This window comes from Temnothorax longispinosus, chromosome 5, assembly GCF_030848805.1.
Source record: "Temnothorax longispinosus isolate EJ_2023e chromosome 5, Tlon_JGU_v1, whole genome shotgun sequence".
Taxonomy (NCBI): Eukaryota; Metazoa; Arthropoda; class Insecta; order Hymenoptera; family Formicidae; genus Temnothorax; species Temnothorax longispinosus.
The window spans coordinates 22449174-22464393 of NC_092362.1; the positions used below are offsets into that span (position 1 = coordinate 22449174).

The window sequence follows — 15220 nt, forward strand, 5'->3', positions numbered from 1 at the left end:
ACACGTTCGTTCCGGTATGTCAGACATTTCGCGCAAGAGTTTTCTATTTCTCGTATAAGATACCTATGCAATAATTTTAATGTAAAATAAGACATTTTGTAATATATATTTAATCTTTATTGTATAAATAGTTATTATTTTAAATTTTAAATATTTGACGGAATTTTTTTAAAAACGCTTTTATATTCTTAATTCCGCGAGCCACATGATCTTCTGTAATATCGAAGAGTGTGGCAAACGAAAATTTCCGCCCGGATACTGTAATCCGGATTGATGATAACATCGCAATTGTTTATGCGATACAGTGACCTAATGAGCCGATAATCGCAACGAGAGAGAGAGAGAGAGGAGAAGGGAGAGTAATATTCGGATGCATGACTCGGCGAAGCTTTGTTTCTGTTCGTGAACATACAAAAGCAGCTAGAATTGTTTTCGTACGGTGAACTCAACCGCAGTCTTGCCGTGATCAATGACAGGCGGAGGCTTAATCGATCCGGCACGCTATTGTTGGCCAGAATTTCTAGCGCGAAGATCCATCGATCTTCGCGGATTTAAATCGCGTACACCGATGACGATCGCGTGGACGATTAGATAAACGGCGATTCAGGGAAGGCTCCGTTAATGCCAGCGCGTTAGCACGTTGTTGTTGTTTATTGTCATTTCGAAATCCATCGCGATGTGTGTCGAAATTATCTTGCGACGACTACATTTTTTTATTATTCTTTATTCCAAAATTATTTTTTAATCGTTTGTCACAATATGAATTATTGTAGTCTGTTGTGACTATTGAGATACGTAATGCAAATGATACAATATAATAGTATGATACAGAATAACACAGACGACAGCGTTGCTTTTATATAAATGTTGGTGTAAAGATAAAAATTCAACCTTTTATTACGTTTAATATACTATAATATTATCAATATTTAATAAATTTAACAAGTTTTTTACTATATTTTACTTGTAACTGCTCTATATAATATATTAATCTGTTATATAATATATTCATAATCAATGAGGACAGAAAATTATATGAAAAACATTTCGAGGTCTGAAGTGACTTTCTTGATCGAATCACCGATCTGCCGATACTCGCGCCGGGATTCTTCCTCTGGATCCGGATTAATCGGTTTAAATTGGAACAATTTCTGCCAATTACGTTGCCAGTTTCCAGATAGCGCATGCTTACGGTAGAACGATCGTTCGTCTACCCGCAGGGGTCCATCTGCGTCCCGGCGCCGTGTAAGAGCCGCGATCATGCCCACATGCGTGCACACTCGCGCATGGCACACGCACGGTAAATTGTACGCGTCGCTTCACGATACGTTTTTTTTTTACACGTATCGCTCTCCGCCGGGCGATAACCATCACCCACATATTCCCAATTGGTAAAGACAATCGCTAATATGTTTCTCTCCTTGATTGAGAGTGAGTCACGCTGTGTATGCCGCGCGGCGCGGCGTCTCCGTCCGCTCGACGTGAAAAAGACAGGCAGAAGGAGAGAAAGAGAGAAAGAGAGAAAGAGGAGGGACACCCGCGGCCTCTTCTCTCGCATTTACCACCGGCGAAACAATTGTTCGACGGGACAATCAAGTAGTAAATTTGTGGCGCCAGCCGGCTGCCAGCCGTATATCCGGCGTTGTTGAACTAGTTTGCCAAGGTAGTAGCCAGCTCGTATACACGTGGGCTCGTATACACGTTCGTTGCAATAACACGTGGAATCGACCCACGATTAAATACAGATCGGCGAAGTGACGTTATATTTCGCGTTCCAATCAGAATACTGGTGATTTCTCATACGGCGAACAATGCTAGTTCAAGTTAATAACGATCGAGCGAAATAATATCGTCACAACTTTTTTCTGGAAGAATAATTTTCTGGAAAATGGAAGATTATCTGATGCTGGAGGTTTTCACAACATAATCGTCAAAATACACTGGTACAAAATAAATATATTTAATATTTGTTGAAATTTTAAATGTCCATTTTTTGTTCTATGACAAATGTGACTATCCTTCGGCTTGTAAATTACATCCATGTATATTTACTTACGCAATCAAACATAAATATATGAACAGATTCGGGTCGACGCCGATAATGAAGCTATAAATCGAGAGATGTCAAAAACCGACAAGATACTTATCTTCTTTCTAAAAACGCTTTTTTTTAGAAAATCAATATACCTAAGTTGATTACGCGTTTCGTTATTCTGAAATTAGTCTATTTAATATTAAAGAAATATGCACTTTATGTTTATAATGTTCTTTCTTTTTGCATTACGTATATACAATTACCGAAATTCAAACAATCTACAAAATGCATAAATTTTTCAGATACTACAACTTGCGGGCGTGTAAAATCTTCTTGATAAATAATGATGTTTAATAAACAAAAATAACAAAACTCAACCATTACCTATCACTTAATTAAAATACCTACTTTTTGGATGAAACGATCCTTACGCAGTCGATTTCATCTTCATGACCTCGTAATTTCACCGTCACACTCTTATTCTTGTATCCTCCTGCTTCCCTCGACCGTCATTTTTTTCGTTTTCTCTTTTTTTTTCGCAGGTCGGGGATGTCGTACAGCTTTTCGCACGCTCGCGTCGCGTCGCCGCAGAGACCCGTATTCGTAGAGTATGAGAGTAAGCAATTTTCTTCCGAAGATGGAGCGGCCCTGGGACATCGTCGGTGCTCCAGGGAGAACGTACGACGATGCGAGCGAGCGAGTGAGTGAGTATGATTGATGCGGTTTGTCGGTCTCGCCTGACGTCCAACATCTCGTCTCGCGTCATGCTCGTGGATACTTACGCCCCCGACGACGACGACGACGACGAGGACGAGGACAGCGACAACGACGATGATGATGACGACGACACTGGCGGTGTTACAGCCGGCTACACTCCGCGCATTCAGTCGCGGGACTGAACTTACGTTGAACCGCTGCGTCTCGATTTCCCAGCGTACGCGCGGAGAATGATCTACCAAGGGATACGGAGTATCATCTTCTCAAGAAACTTAGTTGAGTTTTTCTTAGTTATATGCATCCTCAGCGAGGGAGAGAGAGTTTTTGCGAAAAGAGAAGAGGATACCGTATTACCCTGAGAATCTAATCTAACAAATGTATTGTCTATGCAACGATATTTATCATCTCGCGGTTATTTATACAAATGGCCACATTTCACAAAGAGGAAATAGTTCATACTTGACAGCTGCGCGATTTAGTAATCGTATCGCGTTTTTAAGTTCATCGAACAATAATGTCAGAAGCATAGTGAAATGCCGTTGAAATTACGCGCTGTTTTTTTCGCGGCAAATTATATAACAGTATTGAAATGCGGCGAAGTTGACATTGCAATTTATTCCTTGCAATCTAAGTATTACGACTTAAGTGATTACATTGTTAACTCCTTTATTGGTCATTACACTTTCGTGGAATTAAATTATAAAAGTTGTCCCCGAGATGTAGACGCTACCAAAATTTTTGAGAAATGTTGTCAACATGTTATTATCCTGGATCAAATATGCTTCTTAGGATGCAGCTTTAATAAGCTGATGCCTGTTAAATTCTGTTATGTTTGACTTTCGCATCTGATTCGTTTCACCGCAATACCGCGTTTGCAGAGGCGAGTAAGCATGTAGCATGATAATTAAATTGTGCCATGAATCATATTAATTTATGGATGTAACTATACTCCGGCTACTCGGAAAAGATCTACGAACATTTATTCACTTTTGTTTTAAAATTCCATACTTTCAAACTGCATTTATAACTTTAACGTTCGTTCTAATAACTGCTAAAGATAATCGCGGTATTAAAAATATATATTTAATTTTGCATAGATTTAATAGTTACTAAACTTATTTACACAAACATCTTGCGATAATTTCGCAATCGTTATCATGATAAATAAGCGCACGAAAAACGAACGCATAATCTCGTCTCTTATCGAGTCGAAAGAGCGCGGTTGAGAAAAATGCGATGAATTAATGCATCGATTATCAATGCAGCTGAAGAATTTTTTTTTATGCGTTTTATTCTTTATATGCGCGATTATTAAACGTAGACAGGTGACAGACACAAATAACGCCGCATATATTTCTGGTAACAAAAAGTTAAGCCTATTGCACACAGTGTGTACCTTATCGAAATATGTGCGAAGTGTCGTTGCACCAAAAATTCTGGATTATCAGAAGTCACGCCAGATCGGAAAACACCGTCGTCGTTTCGGCAAGCGATTAAACGGTTAAAACTGTTTGATGCTTGATAAACTTTATTGCTGCCCGATATCGTGTTGGATTTATCCCTTCAGAGCGTATCATAAAAGATTTTCAACGTTCCTATCGGGGATACGAGCGCGCTCGATTTTATGAAAGCCAAGATTAAAGTAAATTCTTGTCTGAGCTAACACACGAAAAATCTGTTATGAGAAATTTTAGTAAAAAAAATCTAATACATATTTCTTTAAATTTTAATATTTTCAAACACACAATTTTTCAAATTCTTCAAATTTATCGTTATACGGTCATTTATCAAATCATAAAGTCACTTATAATTTGTTGCTTTTCTACAAATATTGTTAATTTCAATCGAATCGTACATGTATTAATCCTATTTAAAGTTTACGTAATTTTCCAGATTACGTAGTAATTTTCGATACTCGGAAATTCTAAACTACTTTCTTCAAACGGATATCATCTAAGTATACAATCCCCTTGAAAGAGCGATGGACGTGATGTAGAAACTTCTCAACCAACCACGAAGATTTCATCTCCTTCGAAATCTCATCTTGTAGGAAAAATCGAAGATCACCCTTGCGGCCATAAAAGCCCGAGCTCCTCTCTCTCACCTTCGGCCCCGTTGCCTAAATTTTCTAAGTTCGCTCCTCGCGCCCAGCAGCATCCACCATCGTGATGGGTGTTGAAGGACGAGCGCCGCGAGCCGGCGTACGTGCATGTACGTTCAAGTGTGCGAGGGCAGCGCGCAAATATCAATCAGTGGAGTCAAGAGTGGAATCAGGGTGGCCGAGTGGTTCCACATAATGCTGCAACCAGGAGGTGAGAGAGCGTAGCGCGCAACGTGTATCTCGTATTCGCTGGCCGGTGCAGTTCAGACATACGCGCACACACACACAGACGTGAACCCACCGCATACACGTATCGGAGGCACATACGCATACAGGCGCGAAACCCCATCAGCAACCCCACACGCGGTACCGGAGCAACGACGCCCGGTAGCGTTCGGTAGCGTCGTCGGCCCCACTCCCCTTCACGGAACGACGATCGTCCACGTGTTGGTTTATGCGTGCACCACCACGTACACCCGGGAACAAGCCGGTGTGTGTGTGGGTGGAGTGGAACTGAGAAGGCGTGCCCGGGAGGCGGGACCCGGGACCAAAATCTTGGTGTGCATCGGACTTCTATGTGGGTGTTCTCCCTCTCCGTACAAGCGCCGACGGTGTGTGCGTCGTTCGTGTGATTCTCTCGGTCTCGCTCCTTCGCTCACGTCCGTCGCTCTCGCGGCCGTCATCGCATGGGAGTCTCTCCACTATCAGACCCGTTAACAGCAGTCGGCGTCGAGGCACCCGCTCTAACAGCTAACGTCTCTCCACATCCCCGGGCTTGAGCCGGTGTTTCGCCGTTTCCGATCCGTGTCCTGTCCGGCCGATGGACCGCACGGAAATCAGTGTCGCTGACAACCGGAAGCCCAGTCTCTTGCGCGACACATATTCATTATCGCAAAACAGGCAGAAGCTGTCCTACGGGGGTCCATCTACGTGTTGACAAACAGCTTTGAGTGTCTTGACTGTGCCGGCGAAAGAATCCCCAGTGCTTGTGCGCTATCACGAGAGAACTATGTTGACAGCTCTCGAAAGGATGAAGTCCGCGAACAGGTAGTCCTGAGAAAGGATTTCATCGAACACCCTTGGGGTTGCTGATTATAAGAAACATCTCTTTCTTAATGAGGCATCCAACAAACAGTCTCGATAATTGTTGAAAAATCGTTGTTTCTGAAGACACAAGTCGCCGAAGATTTAAAAAATCCCCCACAGACATCTTTGCCAAAACATCCTTGAAAGGACATTCTGGACATAGTTTCATTGGAAATCAAGTTAGGAAGGACTGTGTATATTTATTTATTGCTGAAGAAACACTTAAAGATTGCAAGCGTGTTGGGAGAGGAGATGCGAATGTCGTGTGTAGTGACGCGAAAGTTGTAAAACGGTGAACGGACTCGAGGTCCAGGATGATGGAAGTGCAGCAGCAACACTCGCCTGTCGGGGTGGGTCCACTAGACTTTTCGAGACGAGGGGTTGCCGAGGCGTCAGCGTTTCGCGTTGTCAAGCCCAAACAACCGGCCTCGTCGCTCGTGCATCAGCAACCGCTGCCGCCGGAAACCAACAACAACGAGAATCTTCAGGAGAACCCGCAGATTCCCATCGACGAAGGTAAGAATTCTTGACTGGTCTGTCGAGGTTGAATTGTCACTGCAACAGTTAATGACACAGAATATTATTTTCTAGTAATTTTCTGGTAATTTATTAACCCGAATATTCATTTAAACGTATTTTTAAAACAAATTTTGATGATAATATTGTTATAATAAAGAATAAGTTAAACAATATTCTATTCGCATTAACAACGTATAATATAAAAACAGCAAAATATAAAATATGCGATATTTGTACAATATATAAAAATGATTTGAGATAAAAATATTGTATATACAAAGTATTTAATCTTCCCTAATTTTGAGTTATAGATAAAATGTTGAGATTAAAAAAGACCTTTGTAAATATAATATAAATTTAATATTATTTATTACATAATAATTGTTAAAAGTTTTTAATCAGAGAGAAATTGAATATGTCTATTTAATGTGAATTTTTCAGGTATATAAAAATATACAATAGCACAATTACAAATTTCTCAAACTTCAGTATATTAAATATCTATTTTCTGTCAATTGTATTCGCGTATTTATGGACGATATGTACATTATCGCGATTGAAAACTCAATATGCCGTCAATTATTTTGACTGAGACACCCACGCGAGTCGATCAAACCCTAAATACGCACCGACGATACACTCTCCGCGGAGGAAACCCCCATATTCCAGATAATAAACATATCGCGTCCAAGCCTTTGACATTTCCAACCGTATGCCGTTCGCTGACGTAGCTGCCCCCGACACTCTCACCCCGTGTCCATCTCTCGCCTGTCATCATCCTGTCTATATTACCTGCCTATTACCTCTGCAACGTGACATTTACGCGGGTAGCTCCTGCAGCTCGCGTCAACACCTGAGCTTGTTCTCACCCACACGCGCGAGGATCATCGCGGGTGGTCCCGAAGCACAAGCGGGACACGGAATGCTCACGCACGAATACGCACACGCGCGTGCAGGTGCGTAGGGGGTTGTGCCGTCATCGTGCACAACACAGTCTGTTCAACAGGTGAGAGGGGATGGTTGGCATTAGACGGCTGCCTATATACTAATACCCCGCTACTAATCGCGGTAACAGGCTAAACGCAATAATATCGAGCTACAGGCGTTGAGCTAAGCGGTTTAAGCGATAATTGCCAGGTGATGGGCAGCTCATCGAGGGGGTTGACTCGGCTGTTCTTCGGCTGCTTGTACCCCGCCGCGCCGAGATACTCAGAAGCCTTTGTTTGACAAGAGGCTTAAAAGCACGCGGACACGTCTACTTGTTACGGAATTGCCGACAGTCCGATCCTTGTTGATCGAAAGGAAAAGAAATATATTTGTATCTCTTGCAACATTTAAGTACTTCTTTTTCTAACAGTAAGCTTAGAAAAATACGAAAACGTAATTATTCAAAGGGAATTCAATCTGAATCTAATGAATGTAAACGTGTTTGGACTTCTTCTCGTTTAAGTATCTCGATCTCTCGTTCTCTTGCATACTGATTTTTTTTAGAATTCAATTGTGCAACGTATATTTTTATCTAATGTATACGATATTGTATCTATCTCTTTTCTTCCCTCGTTTGGAAAAATCTTGCGACCCAACGCCTTTAGTGCGAGACAATTTTCTTAGTCCTAAACAGACCGATATCTCTTCTCTGAATTCTTTGAATTCTCCGGATCTGCCGATCGGCCGCGGTTGTTTTTGTCGGTGATTTCCACGGCAAATCACGTTGGCCTTACCGTTTTATAGATTTATGACGGACCGATAGCGCGAAACGTACGCGCGGGACTACGCCAGGATAAGACTCTCGCGCGAGCAAACGGCCCGATATCGCCGCGATTCTCCGCTAGCTAACAAACACGCGTTACCTGCATTGTGTGTACACACGTATCGATGTGTTACGCCAGACCGCCTTATCTCAAGCGCGCGGTACGTCCGCTATATAGGAAAATATGATTTATTTCTGATAATCCTGGCGAGAATGAGACAGCCTTTGCGGCGCGGAGTGTCTAATCTCTTCGTGCTATCTCCAGGTTATCCCAGTCGGTCCTCTATATTGCCCGGATTACAGATTTCTCTCGCTTTTTTTGTCGATTCTCGGTATAGGCGATGTCCCGTTATCGATCGATTAATCTTTATAGCGATTACCGAAAGTTACAGAAATGATGCATCATATCGGATATAATAATAAATTTATTTTTCTGCGAATAATTACTGTAACTAAGAATATAGAAATAATGTATTGCCAAATTTTTATTATTAACATTTCTTTCCTTCTCTTGTATTATTAATTCCAATTATTATTTACTGAAGACCATGTTATTAATTATTATTGATATATTTTATTCCTAACATGGTTTTTCTTAATATCACGTTAAATTTAATAGAATCGCAATTTAAACTCATTTAGTCTTAATTTATTTAATAAAATGTATGTCCATTTTTTATAGATGCAATTAAAGTTTTATAAACTATTTATTATTCTACCTCGAAATAAAGTTCTGGCAGATGTTATATTTTGTCTTATGTTAATAATCTTATATATACTTATTACTGTTAATAAAATTTCATTCTGATTCATTCCTGATTAGATGTTTGTAGATTTTTGCTTTTATTCAACAATAAAATCAAGAGATGACGCGTACCGAATGACGCGTATATGATATCGACGTAGACAAAGCTAGATCTGATTTAGCTTGATCGAATTGAACGATTAGATAGGTTCTGGATTACGCTCGTCATCGTAAAACTCGGATTTGATATTTTTATCATACCTGTGTAAGAATAAGAAAACTAACATGGATTTATAACACGATCGTTTGTCGGTCGAACTGCAGCTTGGTAATCGCGATTAATTTCCCATTGCCGCATGGTTGCGGACTTCTTTGTTTCTACGTTGCTGCGATATCGGAAATTGTTAATCTTTAGATTATTGAGCAATGAAATAAATACTTTTGTTTTTATCTATATTTACAACTGAAGGCTTCATGACGTCATACGGATTTTATAAAATGTGTGATACACATTAAATTATCAATGTTATCAATTATAATTGTTTTATATTCAATTTGTTACTTGTTGATGATCTGTGAAAAGATTGTTAAACAAGTTGTCATCTTTTTATAAATTCATTAATTATAGGCATTGTAATCGTGCCAATATTAATTCGATATACCGTAATTCGGTATAACTTTTGGCGTTCCATGCACTGCACTGAGCGAAAGACAAGACTTTCACTTATTTGATTAATCATCGGGATGGCAAATTGGCGTGAAGTTTTCGAACTTTGATCCTCCACCGGAACGATCAAAAGAAACCAACCAGGATGGATGGCGGATGTTCGGGGATAGGAATGCAGGTTTCAGGGAGAAAGAGAGCGAGTAATGGCCGAGGCAAGGTTGATAAATAGAGGAGGGTTTCTCCTCCTTTCTAATAAAGACGCTCTTGTCGAGGGGTTGATCTTTCCTACGAACTAGGAATACTAAATTTGTCAGGACTTGAGATGTCATTGCAGCGCTGGTGGCTGGCGGGGTAACGATGTATAAACGATCGAGAAGAATGCCCGATCGTTTCGCCGTTTGCATCACTATCTTTTTATATCGGATTTCGCGTACACTGTCTTTCAACAATCGGTCAATCGTAATAGATCTAAATGGCGGATATATTTGTTCGATAATGATCGTATAATTTTTAATATTTATGTACTTTAACACAAAATAAAATGAGACTTTATCAATTTTTTTTAAATATATCTAAAAATCTTTGTTATTATAAATCAGTAAGAATTATATAACATGTTTTATATAACATATTACTTCTATAATTCTTTGAGATTCGGTCAATTATTTCCCGAAAATTTGAGAAAATTAGAAAAACCGGTTTCCAGAAAATCGGTAACGAAAAACTATACACATCATGGCACTTCCCGGAAAATTCTACCCCTGTTTTATATACTTTTGGTAAAAATTCGGTCCACTAACGAATGAGTAGTTCACGGATAGACGGACGGACAGACAAACAGTCAGGTTTTATATAATAGTATGATATACTTAATTAAATTTTTAATATAATAAATATAATATATTATGTTTATTTAATGATTTTAACGTAATAATATTATTTTTTTTAGGAGGATGCAATGTTCGTTTAATGTTTCCGAGACTGTGGGCACCTTTCGGGAATGCCACGGAAGTTACGAGCCTGCCACCTTTACCAAAAAGTCACTCAGGTACGTGCATAAAGAGTCAGTAATCCGTTTTGTCGATAAGTTCGTATATTCAATCGAATTATATCACAATACAGTGAAAGAATCTCTCAATGTTGAACTTAGGTGCATCCTTGACTTTCTGCATTTGACATATCGGAGAGAGAAAAAAGTAATTCTGATATTTCGCTATCATATATTTCATATCACTTTCACATCTCGTCTAAAACTAAAAACTAATATAGAAATAAAAGTGTAGAAATAATTCTGATTTTATTTTAATAATACTGCTTTTTATCGAGAAAGAAGTATTTTATCAAAATTGAAAATTTCACTGTTATGGTGTGTCAGATTAAAACGTATCGAGTATTAAATCGTATATATTATTTTGCGCATGTTTACTCGTTACTGATTATTATTGTTTGCTACCTCACACTGTTTGCTAGAGATTTGCTACGTATACTATATGTATATTTTAAATATCATTTATTTCTACTTACATTAAATATTCAAAGAAACTGCGCTTGCGGCGCTTCAGACACACAATCATTGCTGCACATACTTCCATTCGTCGTTCGTCGTTGCTTCTTACTTCTCTTCGAAAGGTGTAGACGGACGGGTGTAGCGCCGACCTTTCGCCCCGGTTGTGATGATGGCTTCCTCCTCGGCCCGGATGACGGCAGGTTTTTATTTGCCGATCATTAAGAACGAGACCGGTCGTCGTCGACGATTGGGATAAATGGTAGCACGCGTCATACCACGCACGGACATGGGCCTTTCTAGCTCCTGCCGGCCCAATTGGAGCGGATTAGAGGCGCTGGCACAGGGATTCGGTCCGTCGGCTCCTTTGTGCTTGTACCTACCCTGAATTAGTAACATCTTGTCATGTTAAACGCCCATGCATATTCTCTTCCTACTTCTCCCGCGCGCGTGCGGACGCGGGCGCGGGCGTGCACGTGGCCATTCATCTGCCCCGTTCATTCTCAGACATGATAAGATCAACCGCGTTACTTTTATCGTCGCGTTTACGTCGCCGCCGCCGCTCTGCCAAGATTTGCGTCGCGCAAACATGGCGCTGGTTGAGCAGTATCATATTATTATTTATATAGACTATCACTGCTATCTTTATTGTAGAAGATGCTGATTCATAGAAGCTATTTCGAGACGAGAAAGCGGAAATGTTTTGTGATTTGTCATTATTAGAATATTGTGTTGATGAAGTTAAAATCTCTTCAATGATCTCGACAATCTGTCTCGACAGTAAACAAGTATTTCAATATTTATGTGATAAACGTCAATATTATCATCGATTTATTTAGGATTTTTAAATGAATGATTTGAGAATACAAATATTATATATATCAATAATGAAGATAAGTTTACAATTTTTAAATAGTGTACGTGACATTTGAATGTTAAGAAAACAATCTTGGAATTGAATTTATATAATACTTCACTTCCGAGTATACACAGGAGGCAAAATTTTGATTTACATCTTTGATTGATATGCGAGATATCTTTAATGAGTAAACCCGATCGGCGATTTCGGTGTATCCAAACGTTTCTTGCTGCGAATCGATAAGAGGACTCGTGACAAGGGGATGACGATACTGAAAATTGTTGTGGACGTGGATTAATAAAGGAAGGCCAAGCCGGGGGGAACAATTAGATCGAGTTAACGGCCAACTTTAATCTTCTGTCGTCCGTCAGTCGTTTACTGCGTAGCGATCTGCCGCTATATAGAACCTTTATACACTTCAAACCCCTTCCGTGATGTCGGTTCATGGAAAGGAATACGCGTGACCTTTGCCGCGCAGTCGGCGTCAATAGAGCCGAGTGACAGGACGATGTGGGTTTTCAAAAACAGATTTTTCATCCGGCCGTCAGTGGCTATTTAAAGTTAATCCCTCAATAATTACGAGAAATGATATCAGGGTGTACTCACGGAAAAAAATCGGAATTAAGAAGAAAGGATTTGAATTTGAATTGATTTAGATTGAAGATGATAGATTATGATTTATTTTACTGGTAAATGTATGTGAATTAAAAATATTTTTAATATAATATAATACATTTTTCCTTTATTTATTTAAGATTTACTTTTTATTTGGAAATATATTTAGAGATATCTGCAATTGTATTTTAATTTCTCCTTCAAACATGTTATTTAACTTGCTTCGTAAAGATAATATAAGCAGAATTATTTTATTTTCGGTACGATAACTTGAGTAACGTAATATTTGATGAACAAGTTGACATGTTCTTACTTTGGCTCGTTTCGCTACCGGGTTTGCACGGCATTCAGCTACACTCTGGAAACTTTGTCGTTGCTCGTCCCGATAAGCAACTCCGAGCACTTTACGCGAACATGGCGGATGCGCATCAGTGGCGGAACCGTCGTAACAAAAACGATCGCGTAGTCGATTCAAGAAGTTTCATTCACCGTATCGGGGGACTGAAAACTACGCTTACAGGGCCACGTGACACGCATCTCGATGCAGTGTCAGAGATGCACGTGTGCGTAAACTGCAACGTCTAGGCATGCGGAGATCCCGTCGAACCCGGACCAAAGTTTAAACCCATCTGCCGGACGGTCGCCGACCGTTTTTCTCTCGTTGCGGTTGCACCGTCGTCAGTTTTTAGCGCATTCCAGTCGACCCAGACGCAGCATTTGCGTAAGCAGTTCTTCCTATCGTGCCGCGGGACACATCTGTCCGAACTTCCTCCTTTTTTTTGCTCATTCTCGTCTCGCTTTTCTGCTATACCTTTCTGACAATGAAGCGCGAGCGACGAAATAGAATTGTTTTCGTTCAATTGTCACAAAATTCAAGTTTCTAGTTGACTTTATTTTTCTTCAAAGTATCTATATTTAGCGTCCACAATATTAAATTATCCACTTAAGATTAAATTCACGCAGCGTATCTCTCTGAGAACGTTTTAATTAGGAATTAACAAAAATATTTGCTATTAACATGTGTTTGAAATTTATCAGTCCACGATTTGTTAAATTTATTTCCAAAATTGAGAAGCTTTTAATTTGATCAGTTCAGTCATGTTAATCAAATAATACACAAGTAATCATGCAAATGTATAATTTCTAAATTTAGGATAACGTGTTGCTTCGAATATATGTCGTTGTGGTCGTCGTAGAAGCAGGAAAAAAAATTCGGATGTAATATTAGCAATTTCATTAGCTCTTTTTTGCGTTTTTCCTTTGTGCCTTTTGACCGGTGTGCAATAAAGTACCTATCTGTCTCCTCGGACAGATCCCCGCAGGCGCGCGAGGCGCGTTTCTCATTACATTAGGCCACTCTGACTCGAGTCGTATTTTGATTCGATTGCAAAGCCACCAGGAGACATGATAATAATCGACCCCAACGACGGGGCTCGCGGAGAGCTTTAAATGCGATTAGCCGACACCGCGGTGCATCATACAGGCCCGGCACGTGACCGCGTGTCGCGCGCACGGATTATAAATATAATATACCGGGTGTGTGCGAGAGGCGCAATATGAGTGGTCCGAAATTGCCGGGCGATCAAAAGGGGGGCTGCAAGATAGATTCGAGGTCCGCCCTTCTTTCTCGCGTGGCGAGACGCGATGTACACGTATACGCGTGCCCGATTTCCGATTCATCCGATGCCGTAAATCACGACGGTCGAAGCGAACTCTGATTATTAGACAAGCCGCGCATAGTTTCTGGACATAATTAAACCTCAAATTGTAACGGTTTTGACGTTAGAATCTCTCCGCATTGTCTTTTTCTATTTGAAGCAAGGATTTTACAAGCAAATCCATTTCTTCTTTATTAGTTTTAGAAAACATATTTGAAATTATTTATATGATTTTGTTACTGCAATCTACTTTTAATCGTTAGAAATTTATCAACATTGATTGTAACTATTTAATTTACAGTGCAACGATGATATTTTTCGAGGATATTTGAAATATATAAATGATTACCCAAAACAATGCAATAAATGAATTTGCCCATCTCCGCGTTAATCATATCTTGAAATCAAATCTAGATTTCTCCGAAAATACTCGTTAAATGATAATAACAAAATAAATACATGCTGCACGTTTAATCGAACAAATACATCAAAATTCACGATTGAATCATATTTTGTTTGAGGCAGTCAACAGATAAAATGACGCGACGTACAAATCAAAGCTGCGTCGGAAATCATCGATTTGATAATCAGAGAATACAGTAAATTCCGATTGACAAGCGATACCGAAATTGCGATCCGATATGTAATTTGCAACTGTCATCGTGAAAATATTAATTTAATATTTCAATAATGATAAAAGTTTAATCTCCTCGTTGTATATTAACCAGCCATGGGATATTAGAGCCGTAATTACGTGACATATTATCTAATAAAAATAAATATAGATAATCACATTAATCATTAACAAAAGGACATTAACGCATAATAGATTTTTGTACTATTTCACAACTATAATATATTACACAAAAGTGCAGTTAGAATATTGAAATTTCTATTAGCCATAAAATATTTTCTTATCACACACAAGGATGATTCCTTTTCACGCCGTCACACGAGAGTTAAT

General features: G+C 39.5%; 1 protein-coding gene and 1 long non-coding RNA gene across 3 annotated transcripts in view; one reads left to right on the forward strand and one right to left on the reverse strand.

The window, feature by feature from the left end:
* The window catches only part of LOC139812997 (uncharacterized), a 29553-nt gene extending 26981 nt beyond the window's left edge, over positions 1 to 2572 (reverse strand). Inside the window, exon 1 of the long non-coding RNA XR_011732008.1 lies at positions 2444 to 2572. This is a non-coding gene — a long non-coding RNA (uncharacterized lncRNA). The remainder of the gene's footprint in view (positions 1 to 2443) is intronic.
* A 34-nt stretch (positions 2573 to 2606) lies between these two features.
* LOC139812994 (uncharacterized) overlaps positions 2607 to 15220 on the forward strand; it is a 30458-nt gene continuing 17844 nt past the window's right edge. Inside the window, exons 1-3 of one of the 2 annotated variants that reach the window (XM_071778207.1) lie at positions 2607 to 2735; positions 4646 to 6455; positions 10570 to 10668. In XM_071778207.1, the coding sequence (XP_071634308.1) occupies positions 6254 to 6455; positions 10570 to 10668 (301 nt within the window). In that variant the 5' untranslated portion in view covers positions 2607 to 2735; positions 4646 to 6253. Of the gene's footprint in view, positions 2736 to 2939; positions 3028 to 4645; positions 6456 to 10569; positions 10669 to 15220 lie in introns of those variants that run through there. The other variant, XM_071778206.1, reaches the window with a different exon arrangement.